Below are 11,344 nucleotides of genomic sequence, written 5' to 3'. Positions count from 1 at the left end.
TATTCAACATATTCAAGATGTTTATACAGTTTAAAATTAGTAATCAGCAGAAATTTACACGTATATTCAATGCTTTATAACTGTTGAGCTAAGACTGAAGACCACCGTGATTCAAACTATATCCATTTATAAAACACGTAATCACAGTAAATAAAAAGGATTAAAAGTTATTTTTAAAAACTGATCTCTCAATATCCGACAGACCCTTACTAAGTAACAATTTCTAACATTAAACAAGCTCTGTCTCGATCTGCTTCTTAAGTTCATTAACTTTCTTCTGTTCCTCGCACTGCTTCCTGTTGTAGCACTGTATGTCGAGTCTGAGTGCCGTCTCGTGTATCTTGCAGTGGTTTTTATGGTCACGTGTCATACGATAGTAGCCTCCCTCGCCCCAGTCTTTGCCCCAACTGTTCCTGATCAGCCAGTACTTCTTACCTCCCTCCTCTCCGTATCCGACTAGGTTAACAGCGTGGTTAGGATATGCGGTGGCCCTACACAAGTAGCGGTCGTAATAAATCCCTGATTTGTAAGCTAGAAGGGACCGTCCACCCTTGACTCCCACACTGACTACCCCCTCGACCACTGCTTGCAGCAAAGCTGATTCAGTTTTAGGGACGCGATACAATCGTTTCAGGCCTACATTTATATAACTGTTCAAAGTCGTGTTTTTTTTACATTCACCGTCTTTAGCCACATATTTGTAGTCCTCACGTGACGCTAGACGTTTCTGCCTGGTCACCCAGAGGAACCCCGTGTTGATGGAAGCCCCCTTACAGCCATTACCCCATCTTTTTTCTTCGAACACGCAGTCCACTAGTTCTTGGTAGCTGAACTTCTTCCTCAGTCCTGTTGCTCTGTAGTACGCTGACTCGACGGAAGAGATCGCGCTGAAGGCCCAACAGCTGCCACACTTTCTCTGATGTTCAGGCTCTGACATGGTGTAACTCCAGTTAATACTCTCCGGTAATTCCACTGCATCTCTTTTCTCGACAGCTTCGTCTTGTGGCTCAAATTCAAAGTCCGTGTCGTTCTCAAACATTTCGTCGTCAAAGCTTGCACTCATGTTCATCCCAAAGTGGGTATTCAAGTCACTCTCTGACTCTATGCTAAACTTGTTGATTTCTGCAGTGAAGGAGAACGTATCGTCGTGATTTATCTCGTTTACAAGTTCAGAGTACTTCTTGAAGTTCTTGTAGCTAGATCGACGAGCAGCTTTGTCAGGGCCAATAGTTGTATCGGGCAGATTCATTTTCTGGAACTGTGGAACCTGTGGTCGGTTTGGTAGTTAGAGTAACAAGCGTCCAAGCAGTTTCAAATGTGCGGTTATCATAACAACAAATCTGATGTAAGGCATACTAAATCATGGCATCAAAAAGTCGTGATCTACAATATAAAATTCAAAGACTCAAAATTCATTGCCAAGACTGTAGAAATTAAAGTAGGTATAACTATAAGTTACGAAGTATTTACTTACATTTTGAGGGGCTGTGTTGAACTTTTTTAAAGCCTCTCGATACTCCTTTGCAATCTTTCTGTTACTCAGCTTAAATGTAGAAACAGCGACATTGCACAACATCAAGAACACAAGAATAGAAAGACTCCGCATTGTTAAAAAGAAACGAAGGAAGATTTGAAAGAACTAACGTTGATCAAGCTGAACGCAGTATTTATGTCATAGAGGAGCTTGTTAATTAATAATAGCCTGGTCCTGAGAGTCCTCTGAAACAATACAATCAGCCAATGATAATGGACCCTGTTAAAGTGGTATAGTAGTGATAATAGAATGGCATGACATCTGAGCCTATTTAGCACGAATCCTGATCGTTTAGCTAGTTTGATGTTGTCAATGTATATTGATACTTCTTACCGCATCACTAAACAAATGAATAGTCATAGCGTTAGTGTAAATTTAAACTAGTCATGATTTGTGACCAATCATAAAGCATGAAAACGCTCATTGGTGATATGTGTTTGCTTGTGAACGAGCAATTTAAAAAATTAAATGTTGCTAAGCGACAACGTAGTAAAAATTGTATGCGATTTTATTATAACGCCTATTTTTTCTCATTTCAAACGTGCAAAGTTTTCTGTTGATAACAAAAAGGAAAGGAATTGCTCAAAAGTAGCTGCTCCCATGCAACCCTTTAATAACTTACGCAATTTTAGTATACACTTACAGTATATAAAACAAAATTTAGTAAATCAAAATTTAAATTCTATTGCCATTACAATGAATAATGATATATCATAATAACTATAAGTAAACTTAACAAGTTTATATTATCAGATGTTTACAGTCTGTAAACATCTGATAATATAAACTTGTTAAGTCCTATACAACCCAAAATGTCGCCCGACTAACAAAATAAAAAGAGCTAGCATGTTTATAGTTCTTCAAACGCGCATACTTTAAGTTTACTTAGGCTGTACGGAAATAGTTATAATTTTACGTCATATTAAAAACTTGCAACATCATTTAATTTTATGAGATACAAAAATAAATTTTATCAAATTTTAAGAATATTAACAATTAATTTGATCGGCAGAATAGAATATGTTTTTTAAAATTATTTATAACTCTTTTCGTATTAAAATTGAATTGCACAAACATTGAAAAATTGTCGATTGTTATTCATAATCATATGGCCCATGAAAAACCTTGTATCACGTTGTGACCCCCACTGTCGCTTCACTATAGTGTTTCGACGATACAGGGGGAGCCGCGCACTCGTGCGCGGCGGGTCATACAACATATGACCAAAAAAACCTTACCGCGTGCCTGGCGGGCTTGCTAGAAGTGATGATTGATAATTTTTTGACCATTGTTAATGATCTGGCCCGGCGCGCGCTACTTCGTAGCTCGTGCCATAACATTTCGAGAAGAATGCGGCGCGCGCTACTTCGAAGAAATTTAGACGAGTAACATCCGTCAAATAATTTTTAATAGCATGCCTAGATTACTTAAGCTTGAAAAAGCGGTAATATCTTAGCAAAATATAACTTGCAGCAGCCCCATACCTTGTCATGAACATAATATCGAAACTACCTCTGTAACCACATCTTTCTCTGGGTGCAAAATGAATATATAAATTTATAGGTTTATTAGTTTTATAGAAATTTAAAAGTTCTATAGAATTTTATTATAGAAGGATTATTAACATTTTTGTTTGTGTGTTTTGTGATATGCATTTTTATACCTATTTTAGAAGAGATTTTTATAGAATGTTAGAAGTGCAGTAGGGTCAGATTCAGACAAATTAAGCATAAATGACATCATTGCCATGTCTGAAGTGGTTTGTAAATGGGCCATTGTTAGCCCCAAGCGTTTTGGTCCGTCATTCCTGCCACTCAGCATTGCCTACTGTAAAGTAGAAATTTTTCTGAGACAATAGAGAAACTGACCTTGTCTCACTAAATTCAACCACTTTCCATAATAAATATACTAACAAATAAAGTTTTTAAAATAATTATATTCAACCACTAAAGAATATTTCCTCAAGTTTACTTTTAGTTAACTAATTCGTGGTTTAAGCTCTTATTTTATTTATGAAAGGAATGTAAAATAAAACTTATTGTTTCATTGAAAACTTATTGTTTCATTGATGTTCGTCGTCGCGCTTGTAGCTAGCGCGATGCACTACTGGGCCGCGCCGCGCATCCTTTCGCAACCACAACCAATCGCCGCACATTTTTCGCAACTTCCGTAGATCGACGAAATGCACCACTAGGGGCTTTGCCGGCCGAGCTGATTCACATTGTGAATCAATATGTAATAAATGCAAAGGCTATGGTTAGAGAAAATTAACAATGAACAAGTGAATAATCTTAGCTGGGGACCTCAGGCTATCATCATCATGTTCATAAACGCTGAATAGCGATTCGGCGGAATGATAGGCTAGGCTAAGCGCGGCCCAGTAAAAATGACCCAAATATAAAACTGTATTGATGGATAAATATATATAGTCTACTACTATGTTATGTCGTGTAAGTTCGTGGAGTAGTGAAACAAATTTTAGTGAAACAAATTTAGAATTTTATCCTTTATTTTACAATCATAATATAATAATATTTATAAGCCTCCGTTTTGAAAGTTTTAAATTTTAATATATTCACATTTCTATTTAAAATTCAATTTAATGTATAATTCAATAACTGGCCGCCAAAGCCGCGCATTCTTAAAAACATGATTAAATTGTTTATGATTATACGACAAATAGAAATAAATTTAAAATTATCCGTGGTTTTTTAAAAATAAATTATAATCTTACCTAAATCCAAAGCCAGCTTTGTAAAATTTACTTTTAGATCAAAATATATCGTCAATTCTAAATATTTACAATGCAACATTTCATTAATTTACATACAAGCGTACTCCAGCCCCTGCACGCATCCGTTCTTATGCGGCGCGGCTCAAGCCGCGCACGCACGTATTATTTTATACTTTTTGCTTTCTAATAAATATCGTGTCAATGTGTACGTCTAAATGTTCATGCTTTGTGTAAACCGAATCCAATTGAGATTAGTGACAAGGAATGGATAAGGACCCAAGTGCCTGTACGGCTTTTTCGGACCCCTGTGGACCACTACTCTTGAAGTCGCTCTACAACTATTGAACATTTATAACTGTTATATAATATATAACGACATTTGACAATTATTATCATTAATCTATAATCTAGCTGTCTTGCTGAGGGGGAGGAGTAAACGCTTCACAAACTAAAGTGCTTACAACATACAAAATTTAAAACCATCAACACGGTTATAGTTCATATCAAGGGCCAATTTGGTATACCTCTATTTCGTTGTAATATCTAGTATATCTTCACATCTTAATACTATAATGAAATACAATAGGATACATGTTTCGAGAAAGAAAGGTTGGTCCGATTATTAACAAAAGTAAACAAAAGTCCATCAGGGACTCCACGGAGTCGAAAAAGGTACACGGCCATGCTGTCTGGTGCTGCTAAGCATTTATTGATCAAGATGTTTTATTGTATTGGTTTTTGATGATTCTATTGTTCGTGACTAATCAAGTTCTAAGTGGGGGTATACAGTGCTGCTTAAGATACTTCGTCATCTCATGTCCAGTATAATGAATAAGATAGTAAACAATATAGTTTCAGTAGTTGACCCATACAGTTAAGTCCGTCATAACTCACAATTGTTTAATCATCTGTCAATTGTCAAAGTCTTTGTGTGTTTAGTCGCTGAGTTAGCAGTAAGATAAGTTGTTACGCGCGCGCGCGTTTAATCCCGTCGACGTGAGATGTGACAATGAAAACGCTACAAAATTATTGTTTTCGCGCGTTACGTAGAATTTACTAGTGTGTAATACTGGTTAACACTGGGTGTACACTGAGTGTAAGTCGCTAAGTTTTCAGCCCAGGTCAATATCATTACATATTTCGCATATTAATATACGACATATTTCGAAGGAAAACCACGACATAACAAAATTATTGTTAAATTTTGTTACAAATTAATTTAATTTCAGAAATAGTTGATTACAGAATTCCTTTTAAAAAAAATTTTCGAAAAAATTTCTTGAAAAAATTTTGCGAATATTTTGATATTTTCATGACATCCGAAATCATGACATCCGAAATCTTGACATCATGTCATGATTTACAAATATCTGAGAAAGTTCACGCATATCTTTACCTGTATTTTATAGGCAAAACTTGACATGAAAAACGTCCCCGCATATTTGATAAGATGAGCGCATATTTGACATGGATCTAAATATCTGAGGGGGGATATTATATAAAAAATATCCTTGTGTTTGAAAAATTATATCAAAAAAGTTAAGAATTTTTTAATAAATTTTTCTAGGACTCGCCTGTAGCAGGCTTTGTCCCCTGGATCGGGCTCTGCCAATTTGGATCATTGTGGGGCCCAAAAATGCCCCATCGGGTGATAAAAACCATGACATATTTCACCCAGATATAATAATATACGACATATTTTTAATGATATTGACCTGGGCTGGCCTCGGGTATGGGACAAGATATGAAGACACATCAGAGAGGAAACTGCTAACCAACATGGTGAGGACCTTTGATGAAGAGACACTTATTTGTTCACTTTTTGACAAAAAGCGGCAAAACCTCTTTCTCACATGGGAAAATACAATGTCATTCGACACCACGTGGAATAACCTGATCTATCAACTTAGTCCGGAACTGTTAAAGTTTCATGTCAATGCTATCCATGACACTGCGTCAACACCTAGCAACCTAAAGCTTTGGAATAAAGCCGTTTCAGGAAACTGTAAACTCTGCAGCAAACAAGGGACACTCAATCATATCCTCACGTTCTGCAAGGTTGCACTAAGACAGGGACGTTTCAACTGGCGCCATGATCAGGTCCTACGTGAAATCATGAAGACTGTTTCATCACAGATTGATGAGTTTAATTCCGACATCGCCAAGGAATCGAAGAGGGCACCGTCGGTCTTTCACAAGGCAGGCAATAAGCGCGAGAAGGTTACCTTAGCTGACCCAACTCATCATAAGACCCAAAGATATTTCTTTTCAGATGCCAACGACTGGAAGATAATATTTGATGAGGATGAGAGACAGAGGAACTTCCCGCAGCACATTGCAGCTACACCACTAAGACCTGATGTAGTGATCTATTCAGATAAAGCAAAGAAGGTTTATCTAATGGAGCTGACTTGTGGAAATGAGCAGAACTTTGCTGATCAAGAGAAGCGAAAGATGAAGAGATATCAGCAGCTGACAGAAGAGATAGAAGCCAACGGATGGGCTTGCAAGCTCCAGACAGTAGAAGTGGGAGCTCGAGGCATTTACAACTATAGCCTCCCAACATTTATGAACCACCTGAACGTAAAGACTAAAGAGAAGAAGAAGGCCTGCATGAAGATCGCTGAGATCAGCCTGAGGGCATCGTATACCATCTATTTGTCCAGAAACACTACCATATGGACAGATGATTGGGAGTTAGTCAAGAGACCAGTAATAGCATAGTAGGAGCGTAGAATGTTTGGGCCCAGAAAAACATGTTTAATACCGCTATGAACCCGTCATAAGCCGGGGACTACTATGAAAGTGATGATGCTGTGTTGTTGAAAGACCTTCGACCAATCAAAGATGTACCTCATCACGCCAAGCAGTTATGCTTGTAGGTGAATATACACTTATAGAGTACAACAACTTTATAACACTCCTGTATAGATCACATGGTCCCAATTAGAGATCTCGACTGCCTAACAAACCCTTGCGATCGGTAATTATCCTCTGGACCGGAGACAGCTGACCCTAGTAACCATGGTAACGGCGGGTAGCTCTAGTATAATAGTATAATAAAATAGTATTTTATTATAATCGTTCCTGCAGTTGAAAGTAGTAATTGATGTTATTTTATGAAGTGCACCTTATATTGATTAACAAACCCTTGCAATCGGTAATTATCCTCTGGCTCGGACACAGCTGACCCTGGTAACCATGGTAACGGTGGGTAGCTCTAGTATAATCTCTACTATAATTCAGAGAATTATCTTTGTACGTACGACCGCCCACGTGCAAATTAGACGAGAAATAGGTAGTTGCAAAGTAACCATGGTAATGGTGTTGAAACGCGCACGTGCACGTGCAATGATTGTTTTAACGTCATTTTGTGGTAATTACGTTGTGTTCACTCATTCAGTATGAGATAAATTTTAATTGACTGTGTCTTCGGTTGTGATGGATATTTTTGATGCAATGAAACTGCAACTACCCTCCCTGTGACCACGGGTTTTCTAGTAGTATAATAAAATACACTTCCAATTCCGTGCAGTAGTGATGACCATTCGCAGTAAGGCTGATATCTCTCGCCGATGCATCCTTGCTTACGTTGCCTTTGAGAAATACAGCAAGGTATGAGCAGAGAAATCCCGCATTTCTCTTCCTGAAATGTACGAAGCATATGTTACCCCTGTTTTATTGTACAACTGTAACAGCTGGGCAGCTCTACAGAACATTATCAATAAAGTTGATATATGTCAACGCAAACATCTAAGACGTATCATCAACATGACCTATCCCCGCATCATCAGCAACAAGGACTTGTATGCTCGTTACAATGTAACTCCACTTTCAGAGAGAGTTCATAAATCCCGCTGGAAAATGTTTGGGCACATTCTTCGTAGCGACTGCAACTCACCACCACAACTAGCTCTAAATTTTGCGGTTGATAGTATGTCAAATATGAGGGGTAGGATTGGTAGACATCAATGTAATATTTTTTAAACTATTTTAGACGATTTGAATAAAAGAAATAATTATTTGAATAATAGTGACGACTTGACAGACTTAAGGTATTTAGCCTCGAACCGCCAATTGTGGAGAAATTTATTTTGAATTTGTTTAGTTCGATAATTTCAGTTTTAAGTTCAATTTTTTGCATAATTTTTGATTTTGATAATTTCAGTTTTAAGTTCCATTTTTTGCATTTATAGTAAGTTTTCAGTTCTGCAAGTATTTTAAGTAGACTTATCAGGTCTTTAGGATGTTCTTAGTAACTACTTTGGATTTGTGTAAAGTTTGATAATAATAATAAAATAGTAGCTCTACTACTAAAAGAAAGAGTTAGAAAGGGAGTAGGAGCGAATTTTATATTGTTTATACGAGAGACAGGGCTTGCGAAGCAAGAAAATAAATAACAGAGGATTTCCAAGCAAGAGTGATATTTCCAAGCAAGAGCAATATATAATTAACAAATCCATCCTAGTCAGATTATCACCGAATAATTATGTTCAGTTTTATCGTAATATTGCCTTTCAACTGATTTACAAATTGAAAATATGAAAATATCTTATAACTTAGAAGCTGAATAAAGAATGAATTTCTCGGAGGAAAACAAACACTGGGGTTTCAATGAGTTTGGTAATATCAACAGAACCAGCCTAAATGACTATGTTCCATGGCCTCTCTGGGAGCAAATACTCGGAATAACCTACTACTTTTCCATCTCTGTCCTTGGAATTCTGGGTAAGAAATAATGTTAGAAAATTATATCGGTTATTTTCTAGCTTTGCAAATTTATTATTTTATACCAAATCTTTAATACTAACTGATTTTAAATCCCCCAGGAAATTTATTCATTTTGTACGCAACAGAAAAGATAAAAAAGCAATCAGTTGATAAAAAAACACTTCTCATCATAAAGTACCTGGCCCTGGTGGATTTCTTCTCCTCAGCAATTCTCTATCCTAATTTTATATACTTTACTTGGGTAAAACGGTTAGTTATTCTTCTCAACGGCAAAACACATTATATCATTACACGGATTAGTTCAGTTTGTTAGATCTTCAACTTCAACTAGGATTAGAATTATAACTATTATTGCATTTCACATCTTTTGCTCTTTTGTACGAGCAAAAGAGCAATATTGTGATGTTAGCTGACACGTGCAAATGTTTTGAGTGGAATTTTATCACTAGATCTTTAGTAATTTTAATTGACTTCATTTTAAGAAATATTTTCAAGTGAAAATTACTGTAGTTAAATGTTATAAACCCAAGGTACACAGCATCCCCATTCTACTGCAAGATTCTTGGAATTTGGGAGATATATTTCCCCACTACTTCCTCCTTCCTGGTTCTGATGATGGTGGGAGTAAAAGTGGACATTCTGAGGAACCCATTCCGGTCTCTCTCATCGTCAAACAGATGGATTCACATAGGGTGTATTGTGATATGTTTAGCAGGACTAATTATTCCTTCAGCCCCATTTTACAATTTAGCTACCTACATCTACTGTCCTAAAAGAATGACCTGCACTTTTGACTTTTATCCGGACAGGAACGATGAGGGGCCTAAGTTAATATTTGTAACCTGGGCCACGGTGTTTTGCTGTGTAACCCCTCTGCTGACTATAGTCTGCTTAAGTTATTACATCATTTGGAAAGTCAGGAAAGTCAGGTTGGCGAGAAACGGAAAAAATGGAAAGAAACCCTCTCAGAAAAAGGTAAAATATGGGAATTTCATATAAATACAAAAATTTCACTCAATAAAAATGAAAATTCGGTGCTTTTAAATCTTATTGAATTGCAATTCAATCACATTGTATTTTCAGAAGTCACTAGGAAAGTCTGTGAGAGTGGTACTACTGGTAGTTCTAGCTTATGCTGTTACTTGGGCTTCATTCTTTGTAGTCTTCACTGTTGCTTTCTTCTTCAGAACGGAGAGGATAATCCCAAAGTAAGCAATGTTTTTTCGTTTTTGATATTTAGAGAAATCATTACAGTACTCAAATGGCATCCTTTGCAATGTTTCAATTAATGGAAGTACAAAAACGAAGTTATAACTTAACTATGGAACAATATCTAATGTATTCAACGTATTTCAGGAGTTTGCTGTTTTGGCCAAAAGCCTTCTTGATGACGAACAACGCTCTAAATCCTATTGTTTACATCAACTCAAACACAAACCTACAGATTTACATCCTGCAGAGATTTATACCGAAACAAATTGCAGAAAAAACAGTCCTTTATCAAGAATGCTTGCGGAGTCATATTAGTAAGAACCAATCAACTTACCTTAATGACAAGGTCCATGTATCCAATATCGTCATCACTTGAAACAGGGGTATAGGAACGGACTACTAACTCCTCGTTAATAGTGGCTATAAGACTCAAATGATTACCTGTTATTGGAGAAACATTGTTTGACTTTCAGAAAATTTATAATGCCCTTTTTTATGTATAGTACAGAGCTGGGACAATTCTTTTTTGGAAAGATTACAGCATTAAGTTATTTTATAAAAAACTTTCTGTTATATACAGTTAAGATAATTTAAGGTGTGACGATTATATAAATTTATACGAGAGGAGACGAACAGTAACATAGTTAAAGATGATTTCTTACCAATAGGTAGACCCAAAATATGTTCTTCTGATGGGAGGGCAAATCTGAATCTCCTGGTATCATGATTTATCATCTGAAAATAATTACTTGTCGCACTGCTTTTTTGTATGGAACAACAAACTATGTTAAGCAGGCAATCTTTAGCATCTTATTGTGTAATGAAGGGAGGGGGGCTCATGTTGTTTTTGTCCGTTTTTGTCCGTTTTTGTCCGTTCGATTTTGTCCGTTTTCAGAAAATAGGGTACCGAATGGACAAAAACGGGAAAAATTGAAACTTTTGATTTAAATTGTCGAGTCCACAATTTATAGCAGGCTATCTGCAGAAATGGGTAGCACGATTAATGACCATGGTCCTTTCTCAAACTTTCAATCATCAATTAGGTACAAAGAATAGTCTACAGATTTTGTAATAACATAAAAGGGGATGGAAATCACTTTATTTATGAAAAAGGAGGAGAAGGAGGACTGAGG

The 11,344-nt window shown here is 36.6% G+C and overlaps 3 protein-coding genes across 3 annotated transcripts in view; 2 read left to right on the top strand and 1 right to left on the bottom strand.

The window, feature by feature from the left end:
• The window catches only part of LOC134822041 (aflatoxin B1 aldehyde reductase member 2-like), a 93,874-nt gene that overhangs the window by 25,221 nt on the left and 57,309 nt on the right, over window positions 1-11,344 (top strand). The window lies entirely within an intron of this gene.
• Window positions 5-1,635, bottom strand: LOC134821716 (procathepsin L-like). The gene is made up of 2 exons (XM_063832449.1): window positions 1,475-1,635; window positions 5-1,267 (listed from the first exon to the last, which is right to left on the bottom strand). The coding sequence occupies exons 1-2, from the start codon at window positions 1,604-1,606 to the stop codon at window positions 230-232; spliced, it is 1,170 nt and encodes a 389-aa protein (XP_063688519.1). The 5' UTR covers window positions 1,607-1,635; the 3' UTR covers window positions 5-229.
• Window positions 6,135-6,992, top strand: LOC134822224 (uncharacterized). Its single transcript, XM_063833132.1, has one exon. It carries the CDS (start codon window positions 6,135-6,137, stop codon window positions 6,990-6,992), a length of 858 nt encoding a protein of 285 aa, XP_063689202.1.

This window comes from Bolinopsis microptera, chromosome 10 (genome assembly GCF_026151205.1).
Source record: "Bolinopsis microptera isolate Bmic1 chromosome 10, MBARI_Bmic_1.0, whole genome shotgun sequence".
NCBI classification, from domain to species: Eukaryota; Metazoa; Ctenophora; class Tentaculata; order Lobata; family Bolinopsidae; genus Bolinopsis; species Bolinopsis microptera.
Note: the sequence above shows the minus strand (reverse complement) of the source record. Positions and strands in the feature narration are given on the sequence as shown.